The sequence below is a fragment of the Esox lucius genome, chromosome 3, assembly GCF_011004845.1.
Source record: "Esox lucius isolate fEsoLuc1 chromosome 3, fEsoLuc1.pri, whole genome shotgun sequence".
NCBI lineage: Eukaryota > Metazoa > Chordata > Actinopteri > Esociformes > Esocidae > Esox > Esox lucius.
Window position 1 is genome coordinate 7,503,487 of NC_047571.1, and position 27,080 is coordinate 7,530,566.

Consider the following 27,080-nt stretch of genomic DNA (forward strand, 5'->3'; position numbering starts at 1 on the left):
AAACACCCCAGTATGAAGGGGTTTTTAGAGTGTGATGTGTCAAGGAAAATCCTGCTGAAGATGCCGCCCCCCAACCCTGATAATGCTTGGTCAGTGTGCACGACCCCATAGAGCCATTTGTCAGCCAACAGTGCAGTCAAGGCTCAACCCTAGACTCACGGCACGTTTTCATGGTCATCACTTACTATGATGCCATAAAATGACCCTGACTGGTGTTTTACTTCAGTTGTACATTTAAATAAAAAATTGGCTACTATTTAAATCATTTGTGGCTGTATTGATTTTAATGGAAATTGATTACTTTACCCCAGTTTTGCAAGTGCGTAGTAACATGTCACTTGGCTTGTAGTGTATTAATTTATCTATCATCATGGGTGCTTGTATGGGGCTGAGTGCAGAGGAACCACACTGCCCCCCTCTGGTATACATTTCTAAGTGCAATGTCATTCCTCTACAATGCTTTAATCTGGTGCATGGAAGAGGATTCCTTCATGATTTTCTTAACCACAGTTGACATTTCTCAGTGTGAATGAAACATTAAAGTGATTTAAAGTACTCTTAAAGATACAGTGATTATTGGCTGCCAATCACCTTGACAATGGTGTCTTCTGTTTTTGAGATGTCGTTTGCCCACATGTTCTTGAGCCCAACTGCCAAGCAACTGATGCATTTAAAATCAATGGCCTAAAACAGTTGTCTTTTTTTTGGCTGAATCCTCACATTAACAGTTTCTTTCCGAGATCTAAGGCATTTTGCCAACATTCCTATTCGAGCAACTAACAGTAATGTGTGGGTCAAACTGGCATCCCATAGGAATTCTACCCACCACCACGGCGAGTGTTCACCGAAGACACTCCTGGCCGATAGCATTTGCCATGGGACAGTTAGATGTGGTGCTAGCTGTAGCCTCGACTCTGAGCATGTCTGGTAATGCCAGATGCCCCATTCTAATGGTCACTGGGAAGGTTTAGAGTCTGATGTGTGCCTGTCTGATCTATCCAGAATAAAATAACCTATTTAACTTTTCACATCCATCCATGAGGTTATTACGTCAGGATTTTGCAGAAAAAAGTAGCAGTGCTGATCCTAGATTAGTTCTCACCTTTTAGACGATAATAAATATGATAATTTGGACTAATTCCTGACTCCCTCCCCCTTTTCTTTCTTTTGGGCCGACATGCCATGTTTGCCCAGCAGGGGTCTCCCTCAGTACAGTTACTACTGTGTCCATGGTGGGATGTCTCTGAGATGATGCGGTGACACGTGCCTGACTGGATCCCCTGGCTTGCAGCCGAGCGGTTCATCTCCAAAACCGCCTTTGTAACAGCTCGTCAAAACACATCGCCTAGTAAAACAGGAAACCGCAAAACCTTTGCTCATGTTGTTCCCCCTGTGCTGGGCCAGAACGGTGTCTCAAAATAGCACCCTGTTCTTTGCACCACATATGGCCCTGTGCTTCTGACCAATACTCCCTGGTTTTGCCCTCCAGTAAGTCCCCGGGGTCAGACAGTTGCAGCTGGTCTGTGGGGAGGAAAGGCTCGTGGGCGCAGCAAGGATTTGGCAAGCGGTTCCCAGGCCTTCCGGTCACACAGCCACAGCGACGGCATTTTCAGATCACCCGCCCACCGAGACGTCCCGGCCTGTCGGGGAGGGAGGAGGTTAGCCTGCATGTAGATTGTGCAGGGCTGCTATGTGAAAGCTCGACCAGATTGAAAAAGGCCTCCATGTACCCCTACGCCTGTAGGTTACTGTAGGTAACAATGGCTGTGAAATGGCAAGACATTTTGAATCTACAACTGGAGGGGACATATTTTGCATTCTGTTGTATATTCTCACGTCTTTTGGGAACTGTGATATAACCAAAGGTACTGATGAAACCTCATACTGTTCTTGCTGGGTCTTTCTTCCACAGTTCATACTGTTATCTTCTACAAGGGGGCACTGTGGTATTAGATTCATACATCCAGAGCAGCACCTCTTCACGGACTGTCAGGCCAATGAAAGGCCAGCTCGGGTAGAGGCGTTACATTGGAATTCACTGAGTTTGCCTTGTCAGTCTGCACTGCACTATATAGATTAGATCAATGTTTTTCCTAACTGGTCAAGTCAACAGAATACCAGACCCTGTTCAATGCACAAACCAAAAAGTTCTCCAGATTGATCTGTTTCTTCCGCCGCTGTTATCTGGGAGGAAGCTCCTGTTGACTTCCTTAGCGTGTCCTATGTACAGTACAATGGAGGTAGACGGAAGTCCAAGCCACTGTGATGTGAGCACCAGCTGTAATTATTTTGACATAATCATTTTTCCCTATATTCCAAAGGCTTGGATTTGAAATTAGGTTAAAGGTTAGATTATTGGCTTCTCTTTTAGGGGAATTTGGGTACATACTTGTTTCACTTTTCATAAAGTCCCCCTATTTCAGAGCACATACAGTTAGATCTGGAAATATTTGGACTGATGCAATTTTCATAATTCTGGCTTTGAAATAAAACAACCAAGATGCAATTGAAGTGCAATCATTCAGCTTTAATTCAAGGGGTTTAACAAATATTGCATGAAACGTTTAGGAATTGCAACCATTTTCATACATAGTCCCCTTATTTCAGGGGCTCAAATGTAATTGGACAGATTAATGCAATCATAAATCAAATGTTCATTTTTAATGCTTTGTTGAGAATTCTTCACAGGCAATGACTGCTTGATGTCTGTAATGCATGGACATTATCAAACGCTGGGTTTCCTCTTTTGTGATGCTTTGACATGCCTTTACTACAGCTGTCTTCAGTTATTTGTTCGTGTTACTTTCTGCCTTAAGTTTTGTCTTCCGCAAGTGAAATGCATGCTCGATCGGGTTAAGATCAGGTGATTGACTTGGCCATGGCAGAATATGTCCAGCTGTAAAGCCACACGCCATCCAATCAACTTTGCTGAATTTGTGTGAATCTGAGCAGACAATATATCCCTATAAACTCAGAATTCATCCCGCTTATTCTGTCTTCTGTCACATCAATAAACACCAGTGACCCAATGCCATTGGAAGCCATGCATGCCCATGCCATCACACTGCCTCAACCGCGTTTTACAGATAATGTGGTATGCTTCGGATCATGAGCCGTTCCAAGCCTTCTCCGTACTTTTTTTTGGTACAGGTTGATCTTAGTTTCACCTGTCCACAGATTCCAGACCTGGGCTGCCCTTTCTAGATGTTTTTTTGGCAAAGTCTAATCTGCCCTTTCTATTCTTGAGGCTTACGAATGGTTTGCACTTTGTGGTGAATCCTCTGTATTTGCTCTCGTAATGGCTTCTCTTTATGTTAGACTTGGTTAATGATATGCCTACCTCCTGGAGACTGGTTGGATGTTCAATAGGTTGGATGTTGTGAAGAGGTTTTCTTTACCATGGCACGGATCCTACAATCACCCACCACTGTCTTCCGTGGATGTCCAGGTCTTTTTGTGTTGCAGAGCTCACCAGTGAGTTCTTTTTCCCCCCTCAATGTACCAAACTGTTGTTTTGGCCACTGCTAATGTTCCTGCTATCTCTCTGATGAAATGTGTTTTTGCTGCCTAAGTATGGCCTGTTTCACTTGCATTGAGAGCGCCTTTGACTGCATGTTGTGGGTTCACAGCATAAGCTTCCAGATGCGAATGTCACACCTGGAATCAAATTCAGACCTTTTGCTGGCTTAATTGATGAAGAAATAATGGAGTCCATGAAACCGCTTTTGAGTGAATTATACACCAAAATTGCTTTTGGTCCTTTGAAAAAGAGGGGGTATATATTAAAGAACTGTAATTCCTAAACCCTTCCTCCAATTTGGATGTCAATACATTCAAATTAAAGCTGAGAGACTGCAGTTTGAGCCCATTTTCGTTATTTGAAAAAGGTTTTACTGTCCCAATATATATGGAGGGCACTGTTTTTCTGTGTCTCATCAAACAGTAGCAATGTTTTGGTCTCTGGGCTTTTCCCCCCTGCTATGATGACTTCCTGCTTTTTCCCCTGTCACTGCGGCAATGTCTCCAAATAGACAGGAAGTAATAGAGCAGGAAGTGGACACATACCAGTCAACAGGATGTGACTGAGGAGAATGTCAGAAGTGCCGACCCAAGCCGCTTGGAGAGGTTCTGTTTACTCAGGCTTTAATCAATTGGGATGACTTGAGAATGGTTCAGGATGGAGTTTCTGTCACAACACATTTTGGTCCAGCCAGAGCTAAGTCCATGTTGGTGTAGCAGTTCCTCTACATGTTTACAGTGGTAAAACTACATCTGTTTTGTACATTGAAGTATCAGTGACCTCTTATTCTTTTTGCTCAGTTGCGGTTGGAGGGCAGTAACTTTTGAATATTGTTGTATGGTTGATTACAGCAATGTCCATTGTATCGTGTTGATGGAATCACAGTATAATTTCTGTTGCTAGACCTACACCAAAACTCAACGACTGGTGTTTTTCCTTGTTACAGTACTTGCTTTGTGTCTTAATGAAATCCCTATGTCAAATCTCACAGTACACATAGAATTCCGAAATGCACAATACATATTGTTCTCGCACCTATATTTCAATAATATAGTGTTGTTGAGGACTCTGGCAACTGCCAGCATTAAATCCTGTCCGAATGTCATAATAGAACAGCCAGGGTGGTGAACTCAGTACCTGAGCGCTGGTTTCATACAGACAGACCATTTGTGTGACGGCCTGAACTCGCCAGTGGAGACCAATTAAATCAGAGTTAGGCAGGAGAGAAGCAGTCCGCTCCCTCCTGGAGAACGGCAACGCTGCGCCATTGGCTACGATCAGGCCTGAAAACCCTGTCGCCGCCGTCCCCTCTGGCCCGAGAGGAAAGACCACCACTGACGCAATCATATCAAGGAAATCTCTTTTACCCCCCACCACTCTATATAAATTTACTAACTCAATATAACCTCCCAACTGCCATCTTCATTAGGCTGCAAACAGGAAGCACTGCTCTGAAGTCACCTGCAAGTTTAATGTAACTACCGGGCCAACACCAGCTGGAGGTCCGACATTAGCTAAAAGCCACAGTGCCCTAGGATTGGTCTAACAAACAATCAGTTTAAACCTTGTGCTTAGACGTTGCCGGCGTTAACATTCACGTAGCGCTGCCTTGACACCGGTGAGAGCCGGGTCAAAAGCGTTGCTCTGTAATGAGGTCGACCGAGACAAAAGCCCAAAGGCGGATCTTGCCAGCCACAATGCCTGTGCTCTCTTTGGGAGGGGTGGGGGTGAGTTACCCTCACGTGCTCATTAACTGCTGCTTGTTCTGTGTCTGTTGTGGCAACAAACCTTACTTTATTAGGAGGTGCTGCCGCCTGAAGAGCTGGAGAGGACAGAGTGGAACATTATAAAGACCCACACACTGTAGGTTTCAGGGATCGTCCCAGATCAAGTGTGGGTGCTGAGTGCAAAAACATTTTGGGTGTAACAGAAAGATTGGAAGATTCCGAAATCTTTGCCACCTAGGCTTATCCTAAAGGCATACAGTGTCCTGTACAGGAGATTATCTTATACATAAAACTTTCTCATGCTTCAGAAAGCAGAAGGGCTACTGCACTGTGGTCTGTTCTGGCTCAGACTTAGTCATACCCAAATTGATGTTTCTAACAGATTTTTGAACCGTCCTGGTTTGGATCAGATGACGCAGAGGGCAGCGTTTTGGCTTATTGTCAGAAATCTGCTGCTTGTTTAGGGATTAGAGGAAGTGGACTGGCCGAGTTCCTCCACTCTGCTTGGCGAAAAGAACCCCCCCCCCCAAGAGCACAGAGGGGCAGGATACCCTGACACGGGCTGATTAGGTCTAATAGTTTTAACATAGGGATGACGAGTTGGAAGTGCTCAACCAGCCACACTTTAAAGCCTAATCATGACTCTCTTCACCCGATGGGTCCCATTGGGTGTGTATCAGTGCTTTTTATCTGGAACCTGACGACTCCGCAAACAACTACAACAGATAGAATGACTGCATCCATCTCTACAGTGCTCTTCTGAACATTATCCCATTGATGTAATAGAGAGGAAATGACTGGAAAAGCCAACACACGGCCCATTTGATCATTGCCAGCCGGGTGTTTTTAATGGTGATGGGAATTTGTTCTGAGATTTAGTTGATAAGCCTGAACTTGATTTGAATTATGTTTGCTTGGCTCCCTGAAAATGCTGCAGTCTAACCCTAGATCTCCACTCAAGGCGTTGTGTGGCCTTGTTCTATCAGCATTGTTTCAATAAGTCTTTCAGTTTGCTACTCCAGGAACCCAACTTTTGTCCATAATTTCGATTCCCAAGAAAGAATGAATGTGAGTCTCAGCCAGCAAAAATGTAGTCTTGGTGGTGCGCCGCCATTGGATCTGACACCTGATCTGAGTAGTATATCAGCTTTTTCGAAGGAGGCGTTACTTGATGGCTGATTGCGATGCTTTAAGCTCAATGTCTGTAGTGCTCTTTGGTATGGTCATCTTTCGATCTGTCAAGCTGTCCACCTCAGTATTCCTTTTTGCCATGAGCGTGCTTGGCACTGGCGCAGCTCCATGAGCGTGCTTGGCACTGGCGCAGCTCCATGAGCGTGCTTGGCACTGGCGCAGCTCCATGAGCGTGCTTGGCTACATGGAGAGATGAATATTGACCCAGCATGGCCTGGGTGGGGGAGTTTGTTGAGCCATAGCAACACCTTCAGACGGGTCGGCACTTGCAAAAGCAGAGGTCATCAGTTGAGGTTGCACATCCTCACTGGCACTGATTTGACTGACTTTCTGGTTAGACATGCAATGTGGCGAAAAAGCTGAATTGTTTGCTACAGATTCACCAGGAGGAAGACCTGCTACTTCAACTCTCCCTATCCACAATTGGATATCAAAGATTCACTGTAGGGGAGTGGGTGAAAACCGAGAAACCTCTATAGAAAAACATTAAACCAGGCAAACCTAGTTCAGCTGGACCGCAATAGAAAGTATTGGCCTCTTGAGATTCAAACCCGGGTTGCCCATGTGAAAGTCTTTGTCACTAACCACTACACCACAGAGCTCTATGTTCAACGGGTGTCAGTATAGCCTCTTGTGTCTTAAAACAAATCCTCTTTTGCCTCTGGCCATTTTAACAGCTAATTGGCCATTTGTGAATGATATTGATGAAACTGACTAAAGTTTCTGACTAAGTTTACCACAAATAGCGTCTATGAACTGTTAGCTTTTGCCACTGGCCATTTGAACAACTTATTAGCCAGTAATAGGCTTTACCAGTATCTACTGTTTTCCTGGAATAGTCATAGGAATTGAGCAATTGCTAGCGAGTCTGCCAAAGCTATTTAATTTCATGGCATAAGAACATATTTTTTTCCTTCATGGTATAACAATGTACTTTTTTTTTTCTTTCATTCGTCAATGACATTGATACAATAACTATCAAGAAAGGTGACGATAACTAACTTTTTCATCAAGTGAAACGACGAGAGAATCGTGGAAATAAAATAAGTTCACCTCCACCACAAATCTAGCGTCTATGAACTGTTAACTTTTGCCACTGCCCGTTTGAACAGCTTATTAGCCAGTAATATGCTTACTGCTATCTGCTTACTTCTTGGGAATAATTATATGATTTGAACAATTTCTAGCGAGACTGATGATGAACTTTTTCATGCCAGAAACAGTTGCGATATAAATGTATACAGGCTCACTGTAACGTAACTAGTGTAGCCTATGTTGTAGCCAGCAAATGTTTGTCTCTCCTGACCCAAAACGCATGCGTGGATGCGTACTTCGAAAATTCACCAGAAACCGTTGCACTATAACCGTAAACTGTTTTATTTCAGGCTTACTATAATAAAGTCACTGGAGGTTTTAGCCCGTGAAGTTTTTGTCTATACGGAATAATACACAATGCGTACTTCGCTCCGCCTGCGAGGAGATACGAACTCCTATAGTTTGCAGGTCCGCTTCTCTAACCACTACACTAGGGGTAGTCGGTCAGTAAGAGACATTCGATCTTCTTAGCTGGCTCCGCTTACATGGTCTGGCAAAAAAGGAATACCCTGTCTTTATTGCAAGGGTGTGCTAGGACTCTTTGTTCTACTCTTCTGGAGGCCATATCATTTATATTCATCAAACAATCATGTAATGATAACTGCAATCTTTTTTTAATAGGAGATTGAGTCTCTTGTGAGGCATCTGAAACATTTGCTACTTTTGATGACAAGGACCATCAGTGATTTGATGTGTGCGGACACCACGGTTGATCCATTTACACAGAGGGAATATCAAGGCCGCTTCACGTTTCTCCTCCTGACAAGAAGGCTGATTTGTCAACTTGCTTGTATAGCATTTCCAACTTTTCGTCAGTTTGGAGTGTTTGCATGATGAAAGGGGAGCCTTGGGGCTCTAGGAGGGGATAAACTACCTGGGGTGTTCAGGGCAGACCAGCTCATCTTTGACCTCTTATAATAGAGAGCCTGGGTACGGATCCCTGTGGTCCCCATCCTTCCTTGTCTGGGGTATATTTGAGCTAGTTGTCGGTCTCACGTTGGCCAGAGGAAGACAAGCTACTGAAACATCTCCCCTTTAAGAAATGCAGAGAAAATCCAAAGATGTGCCCCAAATCGTTTGAAGTTATTTTACAGCAAAGACGGGGTGATTCGGTTCCAGCCATGCTACAGTTATTCGGCATGATTTATAGGAAAAAAGTATCCAATTCAGTAGCATCTATTATTGGTTTTAACTGTAGTAGAACTACTGAATCATTATCACTTACAGACAAGACGATTCCCTCTGTTACGGGAGAGCTTTTGGAAATGTGAATTGTACAACTAGTGCAATTACTTCTGGCTTCGATCCATGCGATTTAGTGGACCAATTTTAAATAATTGTCCTTCAGTCTGTCTCAAAATAACTCTTCACAAAACTCTACCCACATTGATCAATTTGTCAGCTTATGTGCAATTTCTGACAGTACTGTTTGGCAGGAGAAAGGAACGACCAGTCTAAACAGAATTTTATAGAATCATTGCTCTGTAAGAGAAGGGCCATTTTCTGTAAATCGCAATCGATTTAAACAGTGAAAAGGCTATGGTCATGCCCCAAATGGCACCCTATTCTAGTGCACTACTTTTCACCAGTGTCCATAAGGGTTTAATATTATATTCAGTAGCGAGTGGACAGCAAGTCCAACTCCCCTTTGCAAAGGCATTTATCTTGCGTGAGCTCCAGTGTACAAGATTTCAAAAGCTAACAAAAGTTGCATAATTTCTGGGCCAATTACCATGACAGGCAGGGCAAAGTAGAGCATGGAGTACTGTGGAAGACATTGACAAATGTAGCCTGATAGTCTTTCCCAAATGGCACCCTAATCCCTAAATAGCACACTTAGCTTGAGTAGGTTCTGGGCCCTTTGTGTCAATACCACCTAGATTTCCACTGAACTTACATCTGACTAACCCTACCGATAATTCAGCAGAAGATAATTGAACCAAAAGTGAATCATGAAAACAAATTTAGTCATTATAAATGTATGGCACTGCCTGATATACCATGTTACCACAGTAATTTTGGCCATGGGAACTTTCTATATGACAAGGCTCATTTCATTAAGCTGGGTTGCTGAAATCCAGAAACTCTAGCATTTGGCTCTTATTCCCATTTGGATCTGCATTCAAAATCCTACCCTAATTCCCTACAGTTCACTACTTTTGACCTGAGCCCAATGCACTCTGGCCAAAAGCAGTGGGCCAAATCCTATTTCATATGCAAGCTGCCTTGGCTGCTTTGTAAGGTAGACCTGTCTGCTGTATTTGTTGTGGCCGTCTGGGAGGGACTCTGAGTTCTGTCCATATAGGGTAGTCCTACATACTTCATAACCATGTGCTCCGAGTCAGGCTGTGAAATCTACCGAAGAGATGGAAAAGTAATACTAAAAGCCTTGTGAATTCTCATGACTGGTTTCCACAATGCCAGATAGTTCACTACAGTCCACATATTGTTCTTGCTTGAGAACAAGGGGCAAGTGTGGCTCTTAGGCAAGCATTTTTGTTAATTTTACAATTTCAGTTTTCAACGCACCCTTGTTTGCTGTCCAACATTGACGCAAGCTGTCCGTTATCAATGCAAATTGAGCTAGTTAACTTCTTTGGCTTTTTTGCCAGACCGCATAAGGGGAGCCAGCCAGGAAGACTGAATGTTTCTTACTGATTGACTGATTGACTGACTACCCCTTGTTAAATAGTGTAGTGGTTAGATACGTGGACCTGCAACCAATAGGTCCCGCGTTCGAATCTTGTCACAGTCAAAGCAAATTTAGCATTAGGCTTTGTTTCCGGATAAACAAAAACTTCACTGGCTACAACCTTCAGCAGCTGTCTCATAGTGAGCCTAAAATAAAACTTCCGTGCATGATTTTGGAGGTAATATAGGCTAAATAAAAACACCTTGGGCTGTAAAAAAGTAGGGGTGATTCTCTTGTCTTTTCAAATTATGAAAAAGTCATTCACGAATGAAAGTAAAACAAACGTTTTTGTGTCATGAAATAGCTTTGGGTGTGTTAATTTCAAGTAGTAAGATACTAGTAATTAGTATTACTCACTAATAAGCTGTTAATACGACCTGTGGCAAAAGCCATACTGTTCATATTTGCTATTTTTGGTGGAGGTAAACTTAATTAGAAACGTTAGTCAGTTTAATACAGTGCTTAATGGTGTCTAGTGAAATATTCAAACTTGGCGTGATGTTAATGTGTGACAAAATGATCTGATGTCAAGATGCTGTACTGTGGTGTAGTGGTTAAAGACAGCCACTCACGTGGGAGACCTGGGTTTGAATCCAGTGAAGCCAACAACATTTATCACGTTTTTAATTGTGGGCTGGTTGAACTAGGCTTGCCTGAGTCCTTTTCTAGTTTTAACTGTTAGCCAAGTTCATTGAGACAATGTGCATTGTAGCATTTGTATTTTCTACTGCTTGTGCTAGAAGCAAACATGCTTATTCCAGGCCAGCTCTGTGCACCTCTCATCCTCCCCAGACACTGAATAAGGTATCCATTACCTCTTAATAAACATGTCCCTACGGGAAAGCCTGAACGCCAGTTCTTGTCTCTCTCTTTTTCATGTGATAATGGTTAAGTTACCTTCATCAGTCATCAATGTTAACATTTTAGTCATTTACCTGACGCCCTCATCCAGAGTGACTTGGGGTCCCTCATGGGGTCATCTGGCTTTGTTGTGCCATGGTCTACCAGCTGAGAAAAACACAAGACCATATGTAATGTTTCTACTCACAACATGGTTCCACAACGTGTTGAAGGAGCGGCGTATACACTGCGTACACAAGTATTAAGCAAATCGTATTCCTCAAGATTTATTTTATTGTTGAACAAACACCATGCTCTCAGTCAATCCAAAATATAATTGAACCTCAAACCTGAATGTTTAACAAAGGATACATTAGTTTTGATCTTTCTCAGGGGAATACATAAATGTGCACAATTATTAGGCAATGAAATTACCAAAATAATTTCTCCAACTCACTTGTTTATTCTCAATTTGTAGAATAAGTCCAACAAACAAGTAACACAAAATGAAACATAAATAACATTTCTGGCCTTTCAAAAATATTCAGTGACTGATATAGCCACCCTTCATTTTAATAACTGCCATGAGCCTTCCATCCATGGAGTCTCAGTTTCTTGATCTGTTCGCCATCAACATTTGCTGAAGCAGCAACTACAACCTCCCAAATGCTGTTCAAAGAGGTGTATTGTCTTCCCTGACTGTAAATCCCATTTTTGAGAAAGGTCTACAAGTTCTCAACAGTATTTAAGTCCGGTAAAGAAGGGGGCCAGGTCATTATTTGGGCATCTTTAAGGCCCTTGCTTGCTGGCCAACAGTGGAGAACTTGGATGCTTGTGATGGAGCATTGTCCTGCATAAAGATAATGGCCTTCTTGAATGCAAAGGAATTCCTCTACTACTGTATCTTCCAGAAACTGGCAGTAGGTATGTGAGTTGTGTTTCAGTCCATCTTCAACCCGAAAAGGTCCAACTACCTCATCCTTAATGATAGCAGTCCATACCAGTACCCCTCCTCCACCTGGCTGGCACCTGACTTGAAGTGATGCCCTGTGTCCATTAATGATCCAGCCAAAGGCCCATCCATCTGGTCCATCATGAGTCCCTCTCATTTCATCTGTCCATGAAACCTTTGACCAACTAGAAAGTTCTGTAAATTCTTCTTTGAAAGTAACGTAATCTGCTTGTTTTAAAGAGATAGCAATAAGGGGCCTTTATCGTCGTCTTGGATTAACTTTAAGACACAATTTTCATGTCTCTCCGTTTTGTTAGAAGGCCTTACATGCAAGCATTATCAGAATTACTGGAAATCTATGATATCTGCTAGCAGTCTTGCAGGTTCCATATGTGCCTTAAATAACTCCAGAAACATAGATACTGTAAACCAGCAATGAGCTCATGGAACAGGAACTGGTATGCATAATGGGAGTGCCACGCTTCTAGTTGGAGTGAAAGAGCCACGTATGGTGTTATCCATCCCTGCATGCCGTGGATTGTCTCCCATTCCCTCTTGCCCCTCCTGTGGAAGCCATGTCTTCCTAGAGTATGTGCTCCCTCCATGCGTCACCCGGGAGTCTTGGGGTTTGAGTTGGTTGCTGTCCCAAATGGCTCCTTCCTGCCCTATGTGGCGCACTGCTTTCAACCAGGGCTTAATAGAGCACTTAAAAGGGGACTGGGTGCTGTTTGAGACGCTGACGGTCTGTCTATCTTATTGATTTGTGCCAAACTTTCAAAGACGTGACTTTGATTTGACAGTTTAATTTGTGCTCTGCGTACTGGAGTTTAATGAGGTTTTGTGGCTGAGCTCGGGGGGGAGTGGGAGAGAGATTTGATGAGGTACACGGACCGAACTCGCAAAGCTCCTGGTGCTGTTCCACAAGAAAACCAGATGGGGTGGGAGGGGTGAGATGGGATAGTGGTGGGAGGGGAGACATGGGGGTGGGAGGATGAGAGACTTTACTTTTTGTCTTCCTAATGAGATCCTTATTTCACTACAACCCCCACAAACCCCCACACCTGTTCACACCTAAAACCGTATCTTGTCACAACAACCACACTCAAACTAATGATCATACCCACCATCTTCACGCCATCACATTTCCCTGTGTACAAAGACATGTGCTCATCCATCACCTACCCAATTCTATTTCACTGTCCACATTACTATACATCACAATGCAATACACACTTGAGCACCACATTACGAAAGTACCGCGTTTGCATTTTGGATTTTTCATTTTGAGTCGGAACCTAGTGCAAAATGAAACCGGTTTTTGAGTTGTCTGAAGTGGACTGTGGGGTCTGCCCTCTCTTGGTACCACTTTCTAATTTAATGAATTATATCATGAGTTTTCTGGACCAGTTAATGAGTGCTGAATCTCATGAGATTTCAATGTATTTGAAGTTATTATATTTTCTAATCCAAATCCAGGCCCATTTCAAACCATAAAACATAAAGGGATATGTAATTAATATCAAATTGTACAGAGTCCAATGGTGTCCTGCTTCTGAAGACTTCAACAAAACTATAATTTCTCATTAATAAACGTTCAGTCTGCCCTTGTTTCCTCTGTCTCCAATTACAGATGAGACCATTTCCCCCTGGACCCAAACAGTCCCATTGGATTGCGGGGTTCCATATTTAAGTCTTTGACCTCTTGAAACAACCAGGGTTGTTAAGGGTTAGAGGCGCATCACTGTCAGTGCTCATGAATAACAACACTGAGCTCTTCCAGATGCTCCGTGGACAGGGTCTTATTCATCCTGACCAATCCTCATTGGCTGCTGTCATCTCACCTCTAATTGGTACAATCCCAAACAGGACCCTTTCCCCAGGTGGTATTAACATAAGTAACCCAAATTTGATATTTTTCCAACTAATTGGCCTTTTCGGTAAATACGTTTTTCCACCTGATTGATCAAAATACAAATCAGAGTAGAGAAAAACATCTGAGTTGGGCCACATTTGTAAATGCAACTTTTGACGGGAGCTCTATAAGGGACCTGGCAGTGCAGTATTGAGTTAACTGGGTTGTAGTTCAGTTGGGTTATGGTGTTCGTACACTTAAAGCCATACCTCTGGATGATTTTTCTTCATTAAGCCTTTATCAGCTGCCCTGTTCCTGGACGAGATGAGAAAAGCCGAGTCCTCGAAAGGTGAGCAGGAGGGCTCTGGGAGACGTCCCAGATAGTACTTTATCCCCTATTTAGTGTCCGCTGGTCAGAGGTAGTGCAGTATATAGGGAATAGGGTGCCATTTGGGATGGCAGCCTTATTTACTGGGGGAAATGCTGAGCTTGCCTCGCAGGAAGGGTAGTATTGGACTCCCGGGACCACTCCAGTTACTGTCTGATGGAAGGCCTTTCTGCTTCAGCTCCTTTCCTTGCTGTTCACTTTTAGGTGTGCGGTTTTATTGCGCAAAGCAAGGGAGCACTTGATTCCTTTCCTGTGTTCCTTTTGTGCTGGTTCCTCACATTGTGAAACACAGTAGAATTGCTCAAAGTCGAGACAATTGAGCATAGCCAGCTGTAACGATGCGAATCAGCATCCAGTCAGCCAGCTGGGCCAGAGAATAACAGTGAAGTCAGAACTTAAGAACTTAACTTACTCAATTCAAGTTGTTAGGACATTCGCCATGTGAGTTCTGTTCCCTTGCCAGACACTTTACTAAGACAATTTTTTTTCCACACAATGTTTTGCTCATTTTCTGTCAAAACGAGTTTTTCCTGAGGAGGATGTCTCCAACTCCCTTCTGAACTAGCCCGTGTGCCAGTGACCTGTCCATCTCTTTCTGTAAGGTAAGGCAGTAGCACACATGCTGTTAAGATTTCCCCTGAGCGGTCAAAAAGGTTAGACCAACAAGAGTCTGTTTACCTCGCTGCAGGACAGACACTCACCTCGCATACAATTCGGGGTAGAGGTCACACCACAGCACCACCTTCAAAGAACTGCCGTGATTTACTGGCACATACTCGCTCTGCTGGATTTAATGGAGCCCCGTCGACTCCTTCCTGTGCAGGGCTGCTCAGACAGACCGCGTGTCGGCTAACAATCTAACAGCACATCATCGAAGTGTGGTATTTCGGAGGGAAATTTTGAATCTCTAGCTGTTAGACTGCTAAGCGATAGGGGCGCAACCAGGGGCTTAGCTGAAGTCCTGCTTTGGTTCTGTGGTTTACCTGGCACATAGTTGAAACATTTCAATCAAACGCCCCATAAAGTAGTCAGATTCCTAATTAAACAATGCTGTCTTTCCATTTGTGCACCAAATCATCAATTGTGTCAATCTAATGGGTAGATTTATTTTCATCACTCGAGCAAAGATTGGATCTTGTTTATTCATCCAGTGTCTGACATGTTTGTGGATGAGGTGTTGGTCACAACTTCCCCAGTACACCCCTGTTCACAAAGTCAATCAATCAAATGTATTTTATAAAGCCCTTTTTACATCCGCGGTTGTGACGAAGGGCTTTTACAAAACACCCTTCCTGAAGCCCCACGGAAGCAGGCTACAACAGTGTTGATGCACCAAGTGCAGGCGTGCTGTCAAAAATAATCCCAGCATGTAAAATGGCAACCCCAACAAATGTGCACTGAGTCGTTAATATTGGACACTGACTCTAGTTCATTTTGACTTCCATGAGAGCTGCCATAGAATTACAATTGGTTCTATTTCTTTTTGACCTGTGTACTCCGTGAACTCTGTCTGAGCTCAGTAAGCGCCGTAGTTCATGCTGGGCTTTAATAACAAACTGTGTTCATGTCCCGTAATCTCTTGGGACTCCATAAATCCAGGTAAATGACTCCACAATACTCTTGGGTCTATGGCACCTTATGCCCTATGTAGTGAGCTGTGTTTTATTACATTTTTGTCCTGAGCACAGCCTGTAGTATTTCCTAGTAGGAACTGAAAACACATTTGGCTGTAGCCAAGATACATTTGCTGTGTCAACCGTTACTGTGTCAACCGTTACTTCACTGGTAATGTACTGCCGTTTCCTTCTTCCTGTTTCAGCCGAGTACATGTTTTACTCATGTTTTTGCTGGCTGTGTACATTCAACAATCATATCTCTGAGTCGCACCATGGAGCTTGCCGGGATGCCTTCCTGTCTTTTCAAACGTCCCCGTGCTCCGGCTCTTTCTCATCCGCCGCGACACGAGTCGTTCCCAGCTAATTGAACACCCACATTGTAAAACAGGCCCGCGCTGTCTGCCTAAGTGTTGATTGGCTTGAGAAGCTGTTAATGAAAGTGAGCGGCATAAATATAGCTTCGGTGTCATTAAAGGTGATTCCGTGCAACGCTTTATTCTTATTGGTTCTCCCACCAGGCTTAGGAAGTTAGTTGGTGGCTTTCTAGTATAAAGTGCTCCTAATCGTTTAATCTAGACTTACCAAATGATCGTATTTATTCCGACTGGCCTGAGATGTTTGGTGGGGGGTATTCTACTGAATGAACCGGTAGGCATCCATTAATAAACAATTCCATTTTGGCTGTTGGCCTTTTGTCAGTCTTGTTGCGTCTTCCTTCTCCACGTCTTTATCACCTCTCATACGCACATTTATTGAGTGGGAGTGTATTCTGCAGCCCTAGTTCTAATACGACAGTGTTAACACAGTCAGCAGATGTAGGCTACGAGCCCAGTTAATGTGAGAACAAGACTTTTTCAGGTTTCATGTTTCTGTTGAACCGGAGTCGAAGTTTCCTTACAGCTTACCTGTCATTTCCATGTGAAATAAGTGGAAGCCTGTAAAATGCTGAAATGACTAGTGCTTATCCCAGGAAATGATTCACGTCTCCTTTGTCACATTTACTTTGCTGTAGCTCCCTCCCCAGTTAATATTCTATTCTATCGCTGTAATTCAATTTGTCTTTTTCAGGGAAACCCTTGAGTTTTTCCAGCTGTTTTCTTTTGTTTTAATCTCATGGATAGGAGGTCATTAGGCTAAAATGACCCCCTCCATTCCTGTTTAAATTGTTCTACACATGAACTTTATTTAAGTAGGTATGACTATATTTCCCCGTCAAGTTGTGTGCGTGTGTGTTTGTGCACGTGCATGTATGTGCGAGCGCGTGCAAGTGTTTGTGTGACAAGGCCAGTAAAAAGGCAAGCACCGGTGTTCTGGCTTGGCTCAGGCCCGCTCGACTCATGGTTGCTGTGGGAGTTTGAGGTTGCACCCCAGTCAGAAATCCAATCTCGGCTGCACTTTAACCACCTCGACACATGTCACGAAAAATACATTAACACTTGCTTTTTTACAACTCTTCTATACGTCTACACCATTTAGACGAGGCGTACAAGTCAACTGTCAAGTCAACACGTTTTTTCGATGTGGACTGGATCACATTTCTGCCGGTGAGCATTTGGCTTTGGTGTTTGTTTTGTTAACGATGTCTACTAGGCAATAGGCCAACCATCTATCCCCCCCCCAGACCACAAATCAAGAACCCATGAAATGGATTCTTCTCGGTTCTGCAGTCTCTGCTTCACTCTCTCGTGGGTTGTTGTCACCACCTTAAGGTATTGGTTACACTTGAGTACTACATGAGTCTTGATATTGTTAGATTTACTTTTCAATACATATTTTCCCACCTTGGCCGCTGACAAGTGTTTACTCAGTGAGTTATGCGGGTTGTTTCTGGACTGGTTGGATTCTTGCCCAAATGGTGCCCAAATGGTGCTGTCTGAGCCAATCCCTCCACTGACAGCTCTGCACTGTGAAAAAGACCAGACTGCTTCTGGCCGAGCCTGATTTCTACCTTCCGTGGGCTGCTCTTACGTGAGCCCGACGTCCCTGTTTGGAGTGCTTACATCTGAGATTGTCCACCGACTTGAAGTACCATGAGAACATTTCTGCAGCCTGATGCACAGACACACCCCCTGGACAGAACAACAGTCGACGTACAATTTGTCCTGGACGTGATGGATGTGCTTTTCCAATAACCAATAGATCCCCAGGATGTGACATCACAATGCATCTGGCATTGAGAAACCTGTTTGAACCTGACATGGAAGGATGGAGTGTATCGTGACCAAAGTGGATGAGTAAAATAAGATACAGGCGTCGTTATAAAGCACTGCACAAATGTATCCGTATGCAGTTATAAAGATCTGCGCTGTGAGTTCATGGTTAAACAGAGGTTACCGGTTCCTGACTAGAAGCTATGTATGTTGCTGCACTGTCGTTGGCTACAGTGGATATTTCAGTTTAGACTCTTTCCAATGCAGGTTTTTAGGTGATATCAAAATAAGCGAGGTATGTAAAAGAATGTCATTCTAATTGATCTTTAAACCAATCAGAGTATCAAAGACAGTGACACTTATATAGGTCTCTGGGGCCAATCAGACAGAACCCAAAGGTTATTAAAACCGAGCCGTGAATGTTAAGTACAATACAAATGCAATATATTTTGATTAGACTACAACAGGTGTCCGTTTCAATGTGGCCTAGACCAGTGGTCCATATTGTTACCTAAATGTTTTACTTCAGCCCTGATTCACCACATTTAGGACTGTAAAGACACAATTCAATATCTTCCATTCTGCCCACTGTGTTGTTAGATATTCATTGGGGATGTAAAACACACACACACACACTTCATCTTGCACACTCTCCGTCTCGCACACTCTCTCCTGGGTTGTTGTCACCCCCTTAAGGTATTGGTTACACTTGAGTACTACATGAGTCTAGATATTGTTAGATTTACTTTTCAATACTTTTTCCCCAAGTGTTTACTCAGTGTGTTATGCGGATGTTTCTGGCCTGGTTGGATTCTTGCACATTTTCCAAATTCGCGTTCTCTCCGTCGCGCGCACACATGTAAATAGGCACAGAAAAGCAGATGCACCCTTGAAATATACAATCTCTCAGGACAACAAACAATTTGTAGTTGAATGTGTAGCTGCGAGCCTACACATCCCCAGGGAAGGACCACCCTTTTGTGAGTGTGTGAGGTTTAGAGAGAAAATAATGATTATGTTGCTGGGCCAAGTCTCTGCTTGTCAACACGGGTAGTAATTACCACTGAGTAGGAGATCCTTCCCACCCATTACCTGACCCACCCCCCCTCAAGTGAGGACTCCTCCTAACAGACAGAGGGCGGTGTGCACGCTTCAGCCTACTCTAAGACAAACAGCAGATGAGTGAAGAGCTGAAACCGTTCCAAACAACCGGAGAGGTTTGACTTGGTACGCTAGTGTGCGTACACCATTCAACTCATTGTTACCTCAGACCGTACCCGGACGCGTTAACATGGATTCTCTATCACAGTCTCCAATGGGACCAGCCGTGACTGAGCACTGAGTGGGAGTCATTCTGTTGTTTGCCTGAACAGCCGCACCATGTCCATTTGCACAGTAAAGGTCTTTTTAATCAGAGCCAGATGGACCCCACAGGGGAAAACTCTCATTCTCTCCCACATGTTATTACGAAACCCCTCCGGGACTTGTCGTGGGAATAGTTTTTACTGACTCTGCTGCACTGGGCACCGGTACATAAAACGCCTACACTCCAGAGGGTTTATGTTTAGCATAGGAGTTATTTCAAGGAACTGTTGAACAAGTACACTGACGCATTTCCCTGTCTGCTATAAAATGCTCTGACCTTTGGCCCCTTATTGGTTTTTACTAGTCAAATGGCTCTTTTGACCCCAGGTCACTGAGGCGACTAATGAAGAATCGGTGCTCGGCTGCCTTTGTTTGGGTTCTGATGGGGGGGGGGGGGGGGGGGGTGTTAAGGGCTAGCGTTCATGTCTTTCCCTGTTCTTTAAGTGCAATACTTTCGATCTGAGAACTATGGACCCTAATCAAGTAGTGCACTGTAGGGGGGATAGGATGCCATTTGGACCCCTTCCTTGGACCGTGCTGTTCTGCATGCTATAAACCCACCCATCTCTCCGGCTTTAGAGGCTTTCATTCACTGGGGCAGATTTTTACCAGACGGCTATATAGAATAGAATCAGATATTCATAAGGCCTGTCTGAAACTGTTCCCTATTCCCTATAAATGGTGTACTGCTCTTAAGCAGAACTGGTCCAAACTAGTACACACTATAGGGATTAGGGCTCCATTTGGAAAGGGCTGCGTGCTGTACCCCCTGCTGGCAGATACTGTTAGTCTGTTATGTGACCTCAAACTCTGCCAGGCGTTCTCCATTATGGTCAGTAGGGGGTTAGAAATGGGTTACAGGCCGTTGTCTTTGGTATTTGGCTGTACATGACAGAGCTAAATAGTCAATGAAATGTTTCTAATGCAACATGGGTGTGATCTTACTGAATGCCTTTTTTAAAGGATTTTTAGTCTTCCTCATAGCACTTGACCTCTAACACAAACCGGCTGAACATTAATTTTGCCTTGTGAATCTGAGTGATGGCTTAAATGTCATTTTCAATCAACTGAAGAGGGTTTATTGTTCTCAGAATAAATACAGGCTTCCAATGGCTGAAAGCTCGGAAGTGAGATTCTGGAAAAGAAAATGTTCATGGATCTTATGAGAACAAATACAGTTGAATAATTTAGCTCAAATAATCTCATGGCAAAGGGTCACAAGTCTTGCTGGTGTGTGTGTACATTAACATATTTAACCCAGATATGAGAGTTTATCAATGTTGGTTAAGTTTTTCCTTTCTGGGTCTGTATGATCTGTGTCACTCTAATGTCATCATATATTGCGCAGGAGTTCAGAATATGAAGATTGGTTTCCACTTAGTTTGCTGTCTGCATGTAGCACAATTCTCGATGGTCAGGCCTGTCAAAAGACACAGGTCTGTTTAACTGGTCAATAAATTCTTCCCTCTCCGGTCTGTGTCTCAGCTGGTGGCAGTGTACGATGAACAGGACCCTCACCACGGTGGCGATGGCACCAGCGCCAGCTCCACGGGCACCCAGAGCCCTGACCTGTTCGCTACTGAGCTCAACTCCAGCAACATGTCCGCTTTCCAGCCCTACCAGGCCACCAGTGAGATCGAAGTCACTCCATCTGCCCTCCGAACTAGTAAGTTACTATTAACTTGGGACATTCATCTGGATGTCGGTGTTATGTAGAACAACCATCCTTCTCAGAACAATGAATCATGTCTACTCTATTTCCTGGTATGTCTGTCTCTTCTGTTGGGTAATGTTTTGCAACCGTATGTAGCACAGTGCTGCACTGCACTGTATTCATTTTAATATTTATCCTGTCAATGGGTGAGATATATTGGGCAGCAAGTGAACATTCTGTCCTCAAAGTTAATGTGTTAGAAGACCTAACAATGGGCAAGCGTAAGGATCTGATCAACTTTGACAAGGGCCAAACTGTGATGACTAGGTGTTTTGGTCAGAGCATCTCCAAAACTGCAGCCCTTGTGGGGTGTTCCTGGTCTGCAGTGGTCAGTAACTATCAAAAGTGGTCCAAGGAAGGAAAAGTGGCGAACCGGCGAGAGGGTCATGGGCGGCCAAAGCTCATTGATGCACGTGGGGAGCAAAGGCTGGCCTGTGTGGTCCGATCCTAAAGACGAGCTACTGTAGCTCAAATTGTTGAAAATGTTAATGCTGGTACTGATAGAAAGGTGTCAGAACACACAATGCATCACAGTTTGTTGCATATGGGGCTGCGTGGCCGCAGACCAGTCAGGATGCCCATGCTGACCCCTGTCCACTGCTGAAAGCTCCTACAATGGACATGTGAGCATCAGAACTGGACCACGGAACAATGGAAGAAGGTGGCCTGGTCTGATGAATCATGTTTCCTTTTACATCACATGGATGGCCGGGTACGTGTGCATTGCTTACCTGGAGAACACATGGCACCAGGATGCACTATGGGAAGGAGGCAAGCCGGCGTAGGCAGTGTGATACTTTGGGTAATGTTCTGCTGGGAAACATAGGGTTCTGCCATTCATGTGGATGTTACTTTGACACGTACCACCTACCTAAGCATTGTTGCAGACCATGTGCCCCCTTTCATGGCAACGGTATTCCCTGATGGCATTGGCCTCTTTCAGCAGGATAATACACCCTGCCACAAAGCAAAAATGGTTCAGGAATGGTTTGAGGAACACAACAACGAATTCCAGGTGGGGAATTCCAAATTCTCCACATCTCAATCCAATCGAGCATCTGTGGGATGTGCTGGACAAACCGCTCCAATAAATGGAGGCTCCACCTTGCAACTTACAGGACTTCAAGGATCTGCTGGTAACATCATGGTGCCAGATACCACAGCACACCTTCAGGGGTCTAGTAGAGTCCATACCTTGACAGGCCAGGGCTGTTTTGGCAGCAAAAGGGGGACCAACAATATTAGACAGGTGGTCATAATGTTATGGCTGATCGGTGTAAGTGCTGCATTGTTCATTTTTATCATATTGTGTACCTATGATAAAAAATGACAGACCTCTACATGCTTTGTAAGTAGGAAAACCTTAGGGGTGTACTAATACAGGATATATCTAATGTGGATGTGTTTCCTTTGGGCTGGGGTCGGGGGGGGGGGGTAGTGCTTTAGTCACATTCAGTGGTCACAAAATGTCTTGGCCCTTTGTTCTGAGTGGTTGCAGAAACATCATATTGAGACCATTAACTAACATCAAGGTAAATGGGCTTCAGAACTGTTGTTGCGTGGGTGTAATCACTCAGAGTTCAGAGTAGCAACGTGTCATCAACGGCAATTAAATGTGCCAGAGTGTTCGGCACAAACAAACATGACTGTTTTGTACATTCAGAAAGAACAACTCGAAAATGAAGCTCTTGTGTGCATTTTTAAGCCCTATCCTCATTATTTTTCCAGTCTGAAGTGTTTAATTCCTGTACTCCATTGGAGTCGTTCCTAAGGGCTGGCTTTTCTCCCTGCCGGCATTCCACCAAGAACATTGACAGTGACAGTGACATGTCGCCACCCGACGTCTTCTGTTTACAACAAACCCCGTTCGTCCAAACGGGAAGAGTTGAGCATGCTTCCCATGAGGCTGTGTTGTGTAAGAGGGCACCAGGTCACCAGGAGCGTGGGAGTCCTGCTCAGAGTTATATTCCAAATGGCATCCTATTATCAAGGAAGCACACTTGTTTTGACAGGTACCCATAGGATTCTGGCTGAAAATGGTGCACTATGTAGGGAACAGGGTGCGATGTTCGACCTCCAATGTCATATACATGGGACATTACAGTAGGAACACACTGTCCTGACCAGTCTAACCACTGACCACCACCCATCCTCACAAATTCCCAGAACTGTTTTAATAAGCGTTTCTTTAACGATCAGGTTTGTTTGTAATTATAAATATATAAGAAGTTGAAGGGATACTATTCAGAAACCCCTTTTCTAATCTCATTGGTGTATTCTTTTTTTCTTATTCTTTAATTATTTGTTTGGTAACTGGGCACTCCAATTTCAGATTAAATTATTGGACTGGTGTAATGTAATCTGTCATAAAAAAAAGTTAATTTCATAGGAAACCCAGTACTGATTGATTTAATGTATTCTGTTTTTTAAGCCATAGGAATTTCCAGTTGGTATATGTTTTTCTCCAGACATTATATACATCTGTTAACTACAGCATTGAAAGGTTAGAATATATTGAACTGACAGGGTAAATTACAGACCTGGTTGGTCTGATTATGCAGAAAGTTACCGTCATTATAGCATACAGATTTAATCTAAGAAATCCAATTAGGAGTTGGCTGACCTGCTCAGCGCAATTTAATGTGAAACCGCTTCGAAAGCTACTGGATCCATCACTAAAGCGTCTACAGATCATTACTAAGCACAGGCCCTGGGCTTCAGAACACCAATTTACAGCCTTAATAGTAGTGCTCTTGGAATTCTTTCTTATTTCTTATTCTGACACGTCTGTTGGTACAGCACTGGACATTCAGGACATCCATGCTGTTAAGGCAATATATGCTTTTCCACCCACACACCTCATTTTTCCATGAGTGGGGAAACTGCTGGAAAACTGCTGCTGAGCATCATTGTCCATTTCATGGGCACGGTAAGGGTGGTTATTGACAAGAAGGTGTCTGGACAGATTAACATCGTCAAATCCAGTTGTTTGGTGGAGCTATAGGCCTAACTAGGTAAGTACACATTTTCCAAAATAAACAATTTGACCAATTTTGTTTTTCTGGTTCGTTTAGATATGCCCCTTCACGTGCGTCGCAGCAGTGACCCGGCCCTGGCGACTGTTAATGGGCCGCTCAGCGAACCCCGTGTGACCCTGCCACCGGAAGAACCGTCCAGGAAGAATCCCACCCGCTGGTCCACGACGGCTGGCTTCCTCAAACCAAGGCACTCTGTTGGAGGCACCGGCACCAACAGCCTTGAGAGACCGGTAACTAACTGTCATACTACTCTGCTCTCCGTTCATCTGCGCTTAAAATTGACTACCTTTGAATGGTTTCAAATTATCTCTGAATGGAATTTACAGTTTGTTGCGTTAGTTATTAGTTCCCTCATAGTGTGTTTTTAGGGAGCCCTATTTAGCAAGGGCCCCAGACACTGCAATAATGTGTTTTCTGTTCTAAATGGCAAAACAGATATGTACACAAACTGAATCTGAACTTTTTAACATCATTGCTTGATTAAATATCCAAATGTCATCTAAACAACATGGTGTGATTGTTGGTTCCAGCATCTCAAACAGCTGACCTCCTGGGATTTTCACTCATTCTTGGGTTTACAGAGAATGGAGCAATGAACAAACATCCAGTGAGCACTGAGCAGCATTTCTTTGGGGAAAAAATATTGTTAATGAGAGAGGTCAGAGAATGCCCAGACTGTTTCAAGCTGACAAAATTGACACCAACTCTTTACTACAGGATGAAGGCATCTGATGGCACAACTCATCAAACCTTTAAATAGGATAGTGTGTGCTGCCCCTTTCATTGTGTTTTGACACCCCTGACCTATATAGCACGTACATTTTTAGCCCATAGGACTGAAAAAAGGTGTTATAAGGGACTCAACATACACTGCATGACCATAAGTATTTGGACACCCCTAATCATTATTTAGTCAAATTTCACAGAGTGGGGTAGCGTGTGATGCATTAGAATCGCCTAGCCCCCATTGCATCACCACCGAGTTCCAAACTGCTTCTGGAATCAACATCAGCAAATTCACTATGCGTCGGGAGCTTCACAGGATGGGTTTCCGTAGCCGAGCATCGGTACGAAAGCCTCACATCAACATGCACAATGCCAAACGTCAGCTGGAATGGTGTAAACACATTGCTCCAGGGGCAGTGGAAAACGTGTTCTCTAGAGTGATGCTTCCCTATCTGGCAGTCTTTTGGATGAATCTGGGTGTGGCGGAAGCCAGGAGAATTCTCCCTAGCGGAATGCGAAGTGATTACATTAAAGTTTGTTGGAGGAGGGATAATGATCTGGGACTGTTTTTCAAGGTTTGGGCTAAGCCGCTTAGTTCCAGTGAAGGGTCACCTTAATGCGACAGGATACAAAGACATTTTGGACAATTGGGTGCTATCGACTTTGTGGTAACTGTTTGGGGAAGGCCCTTTCCTGTTCCAGCATGACTGTTCCTTTGTGCACAAAACGGGGTCAGTAAAGACAAGATTTGATGTGGTGGAATTCAAGTGGCCTTCACAGAGCCCTGAACTCAACCCCATTGAACACCATTGGGATGAATTGGAATGGCGATTGCGAACCAGGCCTTCTCATACACCATCAGTGCCTGACCTCACAAATGCTCTTTTGGCACCTGACCATAACTTTTGGTGTTATGGTCAGGTGTCCACATTGTTTTGGTCATATATTGTGTATAAATGGACCAAATCATGTTCTTAATTAAGCAGTTACTTTACTCACTGCAGTGACATGTTTTTTTTATTGATATTTCCATCATGAAGATTGGAGTTGAAGTCCCATATGTTAGTTCTTACAGCCATTTAATCCATCAATGCAGTCCTTAAACCTTTCTGAATGTAAAACGCTGTGAAAAAGTGCGTCTGGCTAAATTACTTTTCTATGTATGCATGCACTAAGGTGGGTAAAATAGCATTTAAGGGACTCAGATGACACATTAGCAGGACTTCTATCTAATCTATCTAGCTAGTTTAAGCCAACCATAACCATGATGTTAACGGATAATCTCCATTGAGACTATCTTTACTGGTCTCTGTATAAACCATGTCTGGAATGCTCATAATCCTCGTGTTCTGTCTCTCAAGACTAAAAGTCCAGAGACTGTTTATACAGACTCCAATTAAAGATAGTTTCAATGGTAATTATCTTTAACTGGACTCTGTATAAAGAGTGTCTGGATGCTGATCGTTCTCCTTGTGTTCTGTGTCTTTCCAGGGTAAAGGTCCGGACACGTACCGCAGTCTCCCCCGGGACTCAGGGACCTGGGCCAATCAGAGGGAGTTCCAGAGAGAGACAGCCCGCTCCTCCCTGAGTGCCAACCATCCCATGGTCGACCGTTGGCTGGAAAGACAGGAGCAGGTAAGAACACCACACACACACACACACACGTCCCTTAAACCTGGTTCTTTCAGTCACATTTCAACGTTTGTCATTTACCTGAAATGATATCCAGAGCAGCTAACAACCTTTCGTTCCGTGCAGTCCTCCGTCATTAGGCATCTGGCTGGGTGTGAGGTAGATGCTGACTGGAACGTCTGGTTCCTCTCTCTGACAAGCGGACCTAGTAGAACAGGTGGCAGAATGAAAGGGGAAACGATTCTTCACATGTCAGCTTGTGTTGAAGGATGTAAGGTGCTGCTTAAAGACGTCTCCTGCACTGCAGACTTGATCTCACTGCCATTAGCTGACAGAATGAGTTAAGCAGTTCATCTGTCTGTGGGCGGCTGGCTGGCCAACTCTGCTGTCAAGGGGCAGCCTCGGAACAGAGGTGGGCTTGGACATTTACACCAAACATGTTGATTATTTTATTTTTGTTTTCTGGTGCCCAATGGACCAGCCCCAAACATCTCATATTTTGATGTTTTTTTTGCCAAATTATTAGAATGATTTGGCAAACCTGAAGGTCTGCTTGAGCAGCGACACTAAGTCCAATGTCAG

General features: G+C 43.8%; 1 protein-coding gene across 5 annotated transcripts in view; it reads left to right on the top strand.

The window, feature by feature from the left end:
- The window catches only part of pard3ab (par-3 family cell polarity regulator alpha, b), a 161,468-nt gene that overhangs the window by 37,731 nt on the left and 96,657 nt on the right, over positions 1-27,080 (top strand). For all 5 annotated transcript variants that reach the window (XM_020045296.3, XM_029116649.2, XM_029116647.2 and 2 more), the window contains exons 3-5: positions 20,874-21,054; positions 24,177-24,370; positions 26,358-26,501. In XM_020045296.3, the coding sequence (XP_019900855.3) occupies positions 20,874-21,054; positions 24,177-24,370; positions 26,358-26,501 (519 nt within the window). The remainder of the gene's footprint in view (positions 1-20,873; positions 21,055-24,176; positions 24,371-26,357; positions 26,502-27,080) is intronic.